Raw genomic sequence first — 12,604 nt, forward strand, 5'->3', positions numbered from 1 at the left:
AAATTCCTCTGGGATTTCCAGCCAGCCAGCAGCTCCTAGTTCAATTGTTCATTCTTCTTTGCATTGATTTTTCACAATAAAAGGAGGCAGGTGAAGTTTATATACCACCTTCAGGTTTATAAAATTGGCCCAACAACCTGGGAATATGAGGATTGAAACTTCAGTTAAAACTTGCATGATCTAGTGAAAATTTATAGAAATCTTAATTATGGGAAAGGGGTATAGTTATTTTCTGGTTAAAAAATTATTTTAAAAATTTAAAGTATAATAAGAAAAAATGTCGCTCTGTGGGAAGAAGTGGCTGAAAGTTGAACTTATGAACTGTATCAGTGGCGGCTGCTCCAGATGCCCTAGAATACGCCGTGCTCTCCCAGAAGCACCTGCCTGCACCAGCACACCCCAGCCCTGCTTGGGCAGCTGCTGGTGAGACCCTCCTGAGACCCCAGTGCAGTTTCCCGTAAGCAGACTCTGACCTGCTGTCTTTGGCAGCAGGACCAAGTGCTGGGTAAGACCCAAGGACGCGGTGCGGATGCGAGTCACAGTGTTCCAAAGCTGTCACTCAGGAATGAAGAACAAACTGGAAATATTCAAAAGCAGATGATAGTGGGCTGGTTTTCTTTTTTAAATGAATTACTCGGATTGTAAATGACAGAGAAATTTGTCAAGTCTGTTTGAACAGCACCCTGTGTTTGGCTCAGCACCGAAGTCCTCTAACAACAGATGAGCCAGTGTGTGCTGAGGCTCCTTCCTGCTCTGCCCGGTGCTGCCTACTCATGGAGTACCAGTGACGGCCTTTCCTTATAAATGTTTATTCTAAGTACTGTCTTACATTGGGAGGTTTAACCCAAACCCAATTGAGAGGACACAGTACTGGATACCTGTGGGTATGAGTGCAGCCTAATGGTGCAGCCCTCACCAGCAGCGCTGCCCAAGCAGAGGCCAGCTGCACGTGTGCATGCGTGCGTGTGTGTCTGGGAGAGCATGGAATACCCTGGTGCATTTCTAATGAGGATGTTAAATCAGGCAATTCTGCATTAGCGTGTGACCTTGTGTTAATTAATGATAGTGAAATCATTCAGTTCACATGCAGCCAGCACCAGGCCTTGACTGCAGAGCTGGCAGTGCCCTTGAGCTCCCTCAGCTGTTGCCAGGACCCCAGCCTGCACCCGCAGGTCAGGCTCATGGGTGGAGTTGGCCCATCTTGTGTGCCACAAAAACCAGACCTGGCCTCCTTTGTGTTTAGAGCATGATAGGACCTCAACTTGGCATTCAGAATGGCGTCCTCAGCGGATGGTTTCCTATCCACGTTTCCAACCACTTTTTCTAGTGTACCATCCAGAACACCCGAAACCTTTTGGGGTCTTCCCTCATCACCAGAGTCTCACCTGCCAAGGCGTGCGATCTCCATGGGGCAACAAACCCAGCAGTGTTGCACACGCTGACACAGTTTGCCAAACCTCAAGCTAGGGTAGGGTTTTGAAACCTTCAGAATATAATTTCTTTGAGCTTAAAAATCGTGTCTAATGCAAACCGGCTTCAAGGGTGTGGAAAGTTGTCATGCCCACGTCCTGCACCATATGCAGGGATAGTCTCATGGCATTAGTAAGCTCGCACTGCACGGGGGCTCTGCTGACAGGGCTTTGAGTGCTGCGTCCTGCGCAGCGCCGGCTGGCGGGCCTGCGCCACCCTGCAGCCATTCTGGGATGTTTTCATTGAGCCTGTGCAGGTGTTTTGGGGAAGATGTCGTGTGCTTGTGCTCTGTTAGGGAGAAAGGGGCATGACGGAGTGGAGTAGGCAGAGTGCCCTATCTGGAGGAGTCGGGAGTGGGAGACCCACCTTGCATGTAGTCCTGGCACAAGCCCTGTGTCTCCTACAAGGGGGCCCAGGCCAGGAAGCCTCTTTCTCACCAAGAGCCAGGTGACTGGGCAGCAAGGAGCGAAGGGAGGTGGAACCATCTGCTGTGGAGTTTTAATTGGCCAGATTCTTCGTGGCCCCTGCAGTGGGTCTTTAGATTCTCTGTGCTTGTTGAATAACAGTGGAAATGCTGATCTTAGGAGTGAGCAGTGTTGTGAGATGGTCCAAGGGGACACTGCAGTGTAGACAGATTTCTCACACCTCTTGAAATTCTTCTGTGCTCATGATGTTTGGAAGTCTGGGCTTTATGGCTCATGTTGGCAAAAGCTGATGTATGTGGGTCTCAACATGAGCTTGCTCCATCTGCAGCCTCCTTCTGAGCCAAGTTCCCCAGCCCCGACAGGCCTGCAGGCCAGGGGTAGATGGCAACACGACTTCGGGTGGGCTGGGGGCCATTGAGCACCGTTAGCCACATCCACGGCCAGGGCAGCTGCCCGACGGCAGTCTCTCTGAAGACTGAACCGATAATCGGCTTCCAGCAGAAACTGAAAAGTGTCTGGTCCGGGGAGTCTGGACAGAAATGGTTCTCTTCCTCTGCTCGAGCACCTCGTTTACACATCCGCCTCCCGTCAGGAGTGCTGTTCCTGGGGAACCTGCTGCAGACCCCCAGCAGCCACACCTGACACAGCGCCATCCACTGCCTTGCCCCTGGCCAGGCGAGCCGATGGTGATGCTCTCGCTCGTGTCTGGAGAGCTGCATGTCCAGTTGTCCCCTCAGCTGTAGCAGCCGCAGCCCCTGATTTCATTTTAAACAAGTGCTTTCCTTTCTTTAATGTTGCCCGCAGATTGACCCCCCACCCACTCACACACCTCTCCTCCCAGGAAAACCCCCATTTACTCCTGGCCACCTGCCCTGGGGGGAGGCTCTTTCCACATCGCCCAGAGGGCCATTTTCCATCTGTGCTCTGGCTGGAGGTTCTGTGTTAATGCAAAAGCTGAATTTTGCAAGTTGAGCATTAAAATTTTAAAATCTTTAATAATATCTAGTCATCATTTTTCACTAATTTTATCATCTGCCTTCAAAAATACTATCTGGATTCTTTTCTATTGTTTTCTATCACAAATTATGTGGTATTACTAGTCTTTCAAAATCACAACTACTTTTGCCTTGACTCTTGTGATATGTCAGTACAGCTGGGGTGACCGCAGTGGGTGACTGTGGGACCCCACAAGCACAGCTAGTAGTGTGGCTTTAGTTGTGTACGTTTTCTTATACAGAAGATTGCATCATCTTGATCACTTTTATACTGATGGAAAAGAAGTTTGAGAAACAAAGGAAAGCATATTAATTATTTATATTCTCTGCTAGTACTTCTAATTTCTTAATGTGTTTTCCTGCAAAACATTTTAGATGTCATAGTAGTACTAATGGACATAAGATTTATTTCACTCCTTTAAATCCTATAAGAAAGGATTTTAATATTGCCAAACAGACTTCAAAATCACTTTTTAAGCATTAAAAAATAGTAATTATAGGGTCACAGAAATCTGCAAAAAGCAGCATGGAGAAGACCTCCTAGGTCCCGTGTAGCGGGAGGCCATGGTGAACCAGGGCTAGACACCCAGTGCCGTTGACAGGCCCGACTCAGGCCCCCCAGTTCTACACGGGTGTGTGTGGGTCTGCACTCCGCCCCTCCCCTCAGCCATGGACCTGGATTCCCCATGGTTCTGCGTGTCAGGAATGTGGCCAACGTGGGGCCACAGGTCGTGTCATCTTGGGACCGGCTGGCCCCTCAGTGCCGTTCCCTGGATGTCTGTGTGCCGGCTGTGCCCAGCTGCAGGTCATCCTTCTGCTGCACCCGTGTCCCTGGCCTGCTGTGCCACCATGGACCGCCACACTGGGACACGTCTGGGTGCCCTGTGGAGGCGAAGCTGCAGTCAACACTGGTGTGCCAGGTGGGGAGGTGGCGGTGCCCTGGAGTCGGTTGCCATGACGTGTACTCAGACACGTGTGGCTTTATAGGGGAGCCGCCAGACGGTTGCAGATTGGCCAGTCCCCTTCACATCCAGCACGGAAGGCCCGGCTTCTCTGCATCTTCACCAGCATTTGACGTTGTCACTGCTTTTAAATCTCAGTCTCTTCCTGAGATACGGAAGGCCCTGGCCCAGTCCTTGTTTATTGTCATGTGTGGTGACATCCGTGACCACTCTTGCTTCTGCAGCCTCTCGTGCACTGAATCGCCTTCCTGGCAAGAAAAAGAAAAGACGCCGGGTGGGTGAGAAGAGGGAGCTCTGCCACGCACTGGCAAGTCTGCCCCTCCAGGGGTCTCACTGCATGAGCATCATCAGGACGATCTGTTCACCAGGCAGGAAAGCAGATCCGCAGAGTGGAGGAGGCCTTCTTTCCCCTCCTCGGTGTACTGTGTCACGCTCCTGAAATTTCAGAGCTTGCATCTGCTGTGTGATATTCCAGCAGCCTTTTCCAGCCGGTTTCGGCCCTCTCCCTCCTGCTCCCCTCCTCTTGTATTCTGGGACAGACTTATTCTTAAATAAAGCCAGCCCTGCCTTACCGCTCCCCAGCACGTGCCCCGTGGCTGGCCTGATTCCTGCCCTTGATGCTGCTGTTCTTGGTGGCTCAGCCTATATTTAGCCCTTCAGAGACATGGAGCTTTCTGTAGGATGGTTTTCTATTGATTGGATGATGCGGCTGGCCCTCGGGTTTCACTGCACCTTCCTTCTCACCAGCGAAAGTGACATGTTTGCTGAGACTTGTAAGGGGCAATTTAGAGAGCAGAGAAGACCCTGGGACTCAGCAGCTACTACCTCTCCGACATTCCCTGGGCCCTGGTCAGAGTGGAACCACGCATGGATCCTGGCATCACAGTCTGAATTCTAGCTGCAGCTCTGCCCTGGATCCTGGCACAAGATACCCAGTATTTTAGTCAGTGTTTCATCCCTGTGACCAGTGAAATACTCAACAAGAACAACTTACAGGAGGGAACGTTTATTCAGGGATCTCAGTTTCAAAGGTTTCTGTCCACTGACAGCCGACGCCATTGCTCTGGGCCGGAGGTGAGGTGGCACACCATGGCTGAAGGGCGTAGGGGAGGGAAGCTGCTTTGCTCAAGGCTACCAGGAACCAGCGGGAGCTTGGGGGAAGATGCACCCTTCCAGGGCACACCTCAGTGGCCCACCTCCTCCAGCCAGGCCCCACCTGCCTCAGCTGCCATTCAGTCCTCTCAAACTAGGATGGGCTGATAGGCAGCGGCTCTCAGCGTGCAGCTGTTGACTTCTGAACACTGCTGCCCTAGCACAGGAATCCTGTCCAGACCATCAACCCGACCTGCCAGAAGAAGAGGTTCCTCTGGTCCTGTGTGTTTGCATGTGCCAGGGCCCGTGTGGGTGTGGGGAGACACCGTAGGTGGGCACAGAGGCGGACTTTGTCCTGGTTTGTTCTTACAATGGGATGCAGCTCTCAGAGGACTCATTTTCTGCAGGGGTGGACCAGAAGTCCCCTGGGGCAAGCTGTGGGAATTGTCACCAGTTCCCCTGCCCTGGGAGGCTATGAAACCAGCCTCGAGCTTGCTAGGTGTCTCCGCTGTCCCCCAAGACAAAGTTGGCCTCCATGTCGTCCTCCCCTGGGCCTGGAGTCTTCGAATCCAGCAGATCCTCTGGGTGGTCGTGATGCAGGTGGCACCGTGGCTGTGCTGAGACCTCTGAGCAAGATGTCCTTGGATGAGCAGGTCCTATGTGTGTACCGTGAAGAGTGGCTCCTGGTGCTCCTTCCTTGGACCTCCATGGCATGGTTGGCCTCTGGCCTATCTGAGCTGCAGGAAAGAGTGTCACAAGTCTCATCAAAATCAGGCTCGCGTCTCGCTGGGGCCGCATCCCCTGATGTCTTAACCTCAGAAGCAGAGCAGGGCGCACCCACAGACTGTGGATACAGCCTTGAGGTGTTGTCCTTGTTTCTGTATTTTTATAAACAAACCCTGCAAACTTGTTCTATAATTTTCTGAGAATTGATATCCTGCATGCAGCTCTAATTTCTAGAATGACCTCTCCCTTTTTTTGGAAATAAATCTTAACACTTGTCTAATTTTTATTTCCTGTATTTTTATCAATACTCTCCCACAACTTTTAATTTGCATTTTCTTTTTATAAATATTATACTTTTAATGACATGAACAGCAGATGATTCAGAACAGGAATTCCCTGAGGGGGCGACTTGGACAGGGGTCCAGCTCCCGAGACTTGCTGTGGGGGCTGTTCTTCCAGCTTTCCAGCCCCTGGGAGCACCTGCTGAAGCCGGTGAGGCACTTCAGCCTCAGGACTCTCGGATGAGGCTCCGCCGGGATTTTGGAAGCATTGTCGTGACAGTGTCCATGGATGGACGTGGTTTAAACTGTTCATGTCTCTAGCTTCTTTCTCACATAACCTTTTGGCATCTTCGCCTGTGGGGCCAGCACCTGGTCATGGTACCTGCTTCTCTTTCCCTCACTCAAGTTAGTTTAAAAACACTCTTCCCAGGCACTATGCTCAGAACCAAGTGTAGAGCGCCCGTGTGGCGTGGATTTAGGAGCAGACTGTTTCCCTGGGGGATGGCGTGCACATCGCGTAGTGTTCTAGACAGAACGGCCTGCCTCACCAAGGAGAGGTCACAGATGTCACTTCACAATGAGGCAGGAACCATTTTGTTCTCGTGGTCCCTTAGGTGTCCGGGGACAGTGGGGAGCAACCTGGCCGGGGGCCCTCCTTCCTTCTCCTGCCCAGCTGCTTTCTGTGGACACTGCCCTGCTCTGCCCTGCATCACCACTGGGTTCCCTGAGCTCCAGTTTTGTCTTAGTTCTTGGGACATAGCTAGGTGTCCTCAAGCAAGTTCAGACCCAAACGTCACCATGAACTCAGAGCTCTGAGCTCTCAAATGGGACCGTGTTGGTTCTTTTTTCTGTTGCTAGTTGAGATTCTGTTGAGTGGTTGGTAGACACCTTACTGATTTTAAATGATAAGTTAGCTGTATCGAGGTAATATCAGGAGAGAAATCTGGAGTTTCAAATGCCGTTCTAGGAGATGAAATTTTATTTGTGCTTGGGGTCCATTTTCTCTAAACCCTTTGACAGCAAGAATGTGCACACATCCTGTAAATGTTGGTAGATGTTTGCATTTAAATGTGTGATTTGAAATGTTAGGGCCATAACTCAAGAAGGTACGTGGCTGAGATCAGGGAAGCAGGGGTGGCCTGCGGTGCTGGTCTGTGTTGGCAGGAGCTCTGAAGCTGGCTTAAGAGCGTGGCTGGCATCAAGAGGAGCGGAGTTCATGGCCGTTTCCCCGAGGGCAGGCACTCGCCTTGGTGCTGCCAGCTCCGGCTGGGCAAGCCTGCGGGATGGCCTGTCCCTCGGGGCAGCAGCAGGGGGATGGTGGCCGTAGTGGGGGAGGGGGGCTTATTTTTTACTTGTGATTCTCCAACCTTCCAAAAGAGCTCCTGAAGCTCACCCGAGTGCTATGAAACTGGCCTCGGGCAGAGACCAGTGTGGGAGTCCAAGCCTCCTTGGCCCGTGTCCCTGGCCACTTTCATTCTCCCCCTGCCCTGAGCCTCTGGACAGCATCGCATCTGACTCTGGCTCAGCAGTGTGGCTGCTCACGTTCACCTTCCTCCTGGAGCCCAGAGAGGTGCACTGAGGGGACTGTGACCTTAGGTAAGGCAGGGCTGGGGCTGTTTAGGAGGAGGTTGGGATTCGATGACTCACTTCACCCCACTGCCTCTGTGCTGTGGGCAGGGGACCTTGACCCAGGGAGAGGGTCTTGTACCAGAAAAGGAGCATCTCATTGAAAAGACAGATAATCTTCCCAGTTCCTTCTTCCAGTGGTGGGTCAGTGGCAGAAAAAGATAGCGTATCTGTGCCCAGCGGGTGTGGGGTTGGCTTTGGGCTCTCCAGCCACCAGCAGGGCTTTCCTGGTGCATAGGGCCGTGACACACCCACAGCCCCAGGGCCCCTGCTGACTGTTTTCTCTATTGTGAGTTGGAAGAGTTCACTACAAAACCTGAAAACCTGGAGCTTCCTGTGGCTCTGGTGGCCTGGGGTTCAGAACATCTGAGCTACAGTGCTGGGTTGTCCTCAAAGCCACCGCCCAAAACTGCTGTCAGCACGGAGCCTGCTGGCACCCAGGGTTTTACTTATCTGTTCAAGAAGTAAATCCTGTGTCTTGTAAGTGAGCTTCTGTAAACCTTACAACCAGCCAGAAGAACTGGGGCATAGTGTTTGCGTTTCCAAGAAAAGAACATTGTTTTTACCAAAGTGGCAAATAATCCTCCACCATGTGGAGATCAGGAGGCTTCCAGTAATGTCAGGATGGGACGCAGAGCGCACAGGCCCTTCCCTTCTCTGCTCTTGCAGTTCCTGGAGGGAAAGCTGTAACCTTAGAGGTGATTCAGACGTCTGAGGCAGATGGTTGCTGCTGGGGTTTCATTTGAAGCACAGGGAAGAGGCGTGTGGCTGGACAGTGAGTCCTGGGCTGGGAGCGTGAGGAGCAGAGGTGCCCTCCGCAGGACCGTGACCTAGGTGCCCAGGGCCCCGTGCCTGCTCTGCATGACTTCCTCGTGGCTCTCTGCTGTGTCACTAAAAGCGCCTCCCCCCGTGGCCAGGAGGCCAGGAGGAGCCTCTGGGGGCGCAGAGACGCCTTGGAGAAGAGAAGGCTCCAGTCGGGAAGCAGCTGCCCTCCGCATCCTCACCTGACAGGGGCACTGAGCAGAAAGCCCACCCACCTGAGCAAGTGCCGCCCGGTGTCTGTGCCTGGGGCAGCTTGGCATGAAAGTGATCTCTGTCGAGGCTTCATCTTAAAGATGGAGGTTCTTGCTTCTAGATTGGAGAAAACTTTCTCACTTCTTCTAAAATATAATCCATAGGGTGGCAAGGAAGCGTTCATCACATCAGCTGTGTCAAAAACATCGGGGATAGTGTGAATGGGGAGGAGAGGCGCCCAGACCATCTGCATGTCACCAGTGACGTCACACGTGGGAACCTGTTTGTGCCCTTCTGAGCACAGCGTGTAGACACTGAGCCGACCCCCTAGGCTGTCTGTTCTGTGGCTGCTGGTCACCCCAACCAAAGGTTTTGCTCAAATTGTGAAGAAGAATGGGTTTCATTGAGACTGCCTTTAGATTTCCCAGAGGTACTGGTAGGACCAAATGACAAAATTCCCTGCAGAAAAGAAACAATTAGAGGCTCACATGCCAGCACACTAACTGGAGATGATTCCGTAAAACCGCGTGGTGTCACAAACGTCCCTCCAATCCCGGAAGTCCGTGGCAGAGCCAGTCACAGTGACTGCAGTGGAGGGAGGCGCTAGGGCAACTCCCAGGGACCCTGCCCCTGTGTCACGGTGTACTGCTCTTCTCCGCAGGAAGAAGGCATTGTGAAGGAGATCGACATCAGTCACCATGTCAAAGAAGGGTTTGAGAAGGCCGACCCTTCCCAGTTTGAGCTGCTGAAGGTCTTAGGACAAGGGTCCTATGGGAAGGTAAGTTCAGCTCCCGGATGGGTGCAAGAGGGTCTCACTCCTAAGCATCAAGGACACAGGGACCACACCTGACAGAATGAGAAGTACAGATGGCCCTAGCTCGGCACAGCCCAGGTGACCTGCAGCCTGTGCCCATCAGGGAGTTGTGTCCAGTGGGGACCACCTCCACCTCAAAACCATGGAGCCTGGCCTCCCCAGCTGCTCCCCAAGGTTCCGTTGGTCACCCAGGGGAGCGGGCAGTTGAGCTTGAGCCAGAGCATCTGTGGCAGTGCATCCTAACAGCTAGCTTTTAAACAAAGCTCAAAACAGTAGAATAAGAGAAGGAGGAAAAACCCCTTTCTGGATTGGCCACCTGACATCCGGAAGGCTGGGGCACAACTGGCTCCCTTAGCCTCCGAGCAGAGCTCCTTTGCCTCTCAGAGTGTCTCCCCTCCTGCAAGATGGTAATGGGCCCCACCTTGTGTGATTGGCAGCTGCTGCAGCGTGTGTGTAGCCAGAACTGCTGGCTTCCTTTCTTCTTCCACCTCCAAATTTCAGCAATAAAAACTGATTTCTTCCAGGAAATGAGAAAGGCTGCCTTTCACTTGGGCCACGTCCAGAGACAGCAGATGCCAACAGGTGCTTTCACTCGGTGGCCTGGGGGTTGTTCCCTGGAAGCTCTGGCTTCTCTGCCCCGTCGTGTGAAGGGTGGATGGCAGGCATGGCCTGCCGTGCCCAGGGAGCCCTCTCCTCCAGGGAAGGGGGTCGGCCTGGCCCTCAACTGCTTTCGTGTGGCCTGTGGACGTCCACCAGACCTCTCCAGCCTTCCCCTGACTTTTTACTAAAATGCAATCAGCTTAATCCCACTTAAGGGTAGGATTAATAGTATGCTGATATCTGAATAATCTCTTACAGACCACATAAAGTTGTTTGCAGAAATTCATCTTTTGTCATGCTGGGTAATGTGGTAGGAATGTGTTTATTCTGTTGCACATCACCAGTATTCGGGCCATTTTGGTCTATAAAATGCTGTTTACTGCGGCTCCCGTAGTGTTTGTGAAGCCTCACTCTTAAATAGCCATCATGAGAAGCAGAACACAGAGCCTGTTTCAGGGGACAGCTCAATGTCTTGCCACTGACCAGAAAAATAGGAAAGATCATTTCTTGGAGAAATGTGATTTGAAAACACAGACAAGGGTTCTCTTCATTTTGCTGCCTTTCCGAGGTGCTGCCCACGTGTCCTTTCATGAGTGGAGTCAGCCTTTGCAGGCGTGGGCCAGAATTGTCTTTGCCCCAGCGCGGCACGGACGAGGCCTGCCGGGTTTCATGGCTGTGGGTGACCAGCTCTGTTACTGCTGGAACCACCATGGGTGCGACAGCCCCATCCCAAGAGGGGCACTGAGTTCCTGGTGACAGGGAGACAGGAAAAGCTTCCTGGGCCCGGGGAAGCAGACCAGGGCTCCAGGTGTCCAGTAGTGCCTGACTGCAGAACCATCACCCTTAAATACCCTGGTTGGAAAACTAGTGTATTAAACACAAAAAGAGAAGAGGCTTCCCAATTCCTTCGTTCAAACTTCAAAGTTTGAATTTTAATTTTGCTTTAAAAAGAAACCCTTCGGGGGGGCTGGGGTTGTGGCTCAGTGGCAGAGTGCTCGCCTAGCACATGCGAGGCCCTGGGTTCCATCCTCAGCACCACATAAAAATAAATAAATAAAACAAAGGTATTGTGACTATGCCTTTGGCAGAATCCCCCTGGAGCGCTGACCCCCGTGATACGCCGCGCTTGGCCTTCCTGGCCCTCTTGTGAATTCTCTTGTTACAGCCACACGCGTCCTCATGATACAGAGAGTAACTGAGTAAGTTCGGAGGGTCAGAGAGGAGAAGCAGAAGGAGACAAGCCCCTCAGGTGGGTGTGCCCTAAGATGACCTCGATGGCCGGCTCAGCTCCTGCTCGCTGAGAGCCAGCGGTGGCAGCCAGGCCAGGCCAGGCTGCAGGACAGGGGAGCAAGGCTCAGGCCCCCTCTGTGCACTGAGTGGGACCCGGTGCAGGAGGCTGGTCCTCAGAGCTTCACTCAGGTTACTGGGAAGGAAGCAGAGCCCTCGCGGGAAGCAGCCGCGGTCAGTGTCTCTGCGCTCGTCCACGGAGGCTGTGTTTTCCATCCAGGCAACAGCAGCAGGCGGAGGACAAGCCTGGGCTCTGCTGCCCACACTCCTCCATGCTGCCAAGAGGAGACACCGTGGCCTCACGCAGGGGCGGGCCTCCTTTCCACCTCTAAGGGAGAAGAGTCCTGGATAGAGACCCGCATGAGTCTGGCCCTGCCTGCAGGTGGGCCCACTCACAGCCTGGCCTGCTTCTGAGCCCCCCACCCTCCTCTCCACTGAGTGACTGAAGACACGGGAGACGGAGAAATGGATAAAATGTAGCCTCAGTCCAGGCCCTCTACAGGATCCTCGGACACTACTCTCTGCTTGTGCCACAAGAAGATTTTTCCTGTAAACAAACAACAACAGCCCCACACAGAACACACTGGAGGAACGAAACGTCTCTGTCTGTGGAATTTCTTTCGGCAGCAGTTGAGGCCTAGAAGCCGCGGCACCCCCCACGGAGCACTGCGTACTGGCGATGGCTGTAGCCCCGAGCTCAGGCCTGCAGGGCGCACTGTGCCGGGAACCCAGTGGGGGAGTGGCTGGGGCTGTGGCTTAGCGGTAGAGTGCTCACGTAGCACGGGCAGGACCCTGGGTTCTATCCTCAGCACCACATAAAAAATAAATGAGTGAAATAAAAGTATTGTGTCCAACTATAAAATAAATATTTTTTTAAAAAATGGCCTGGAAAAGCAACGAAGCGTGGCCAGGCCCAGCCGAATGCTGAAGGGGTGGCATGGACCTCCTGCTCTCGGGCGCAGAGGCTGGGCACAGAGCCCCATGCTCTTGGGAAGAGCGACTCCCCGCTTCTCTGCTGCTCCTGGGGCTCCCTTCCGTGGAGTCCTGGGAGTGGTCTGTAGGTCATGATTTTCACACTCTGAGAAGGAAGCAAACCAAAATCTTAAAGTTTTAGAACTTTGCTGTGACCCCGTGGTGGCAGCACAGGAATGGGTCAGACGCCTGCCTTCCTGCTGCTTGGCCCCCTGCAGACCAGCTGTCACACTCCAGTGCTGAGAGCATCAGGTGCTGATTCTGTGGACCACAGTGGTCCCCAATGAGTGGGGCGATTCAGGATGACGTCACATCTGTCCCAGGCTGCAATTGTGGCAGG

At 52.9% G+C, this 12,604-nt stretch overlaps 1 protein-coding gene across 6 annotated transcripts in view; it reads left to right on the top strand.

The window, feature by feature from the left end:
* The window catches only part of Rps6ka2 (ribosomal protein S6 kinase A2), a 290,124-nt gene that overhangs the window by 200,591 nt on the left and 76,929 nt on the right, over positions 1-12,604 (top strand). For all 6 annotated transcript variants that reach the window (XM_040283560.2, XM_040283561.2, XM_040283564.2 and 3 more), the window contains one exon: positions 9,253-9,369. In XM_040283560.2, coding sequence (XP_040139494.1) covers positions 9,253-9,369 — 117 coding nt within the window. The remainder of the gene's footprint in view (positions 1-9,252; positions 9,370-12,604) is intronic.

The sequence above is a fragment of the Ictidomys tridecemlineatus genome, chromosome 8, assembly GCF_052094955.1.
Source record: "Ictidomys tridecemlineatus isolate mIctTri1 chromosome 8, mIctTri1.hap1, whole genome shotgun sequence".
NCBI lineage: Eukaryota > Metazoa > Chordata > Mammalia > Rodentia > Sciuridae > Ictidomys > Ictidomys tridecemlineatus.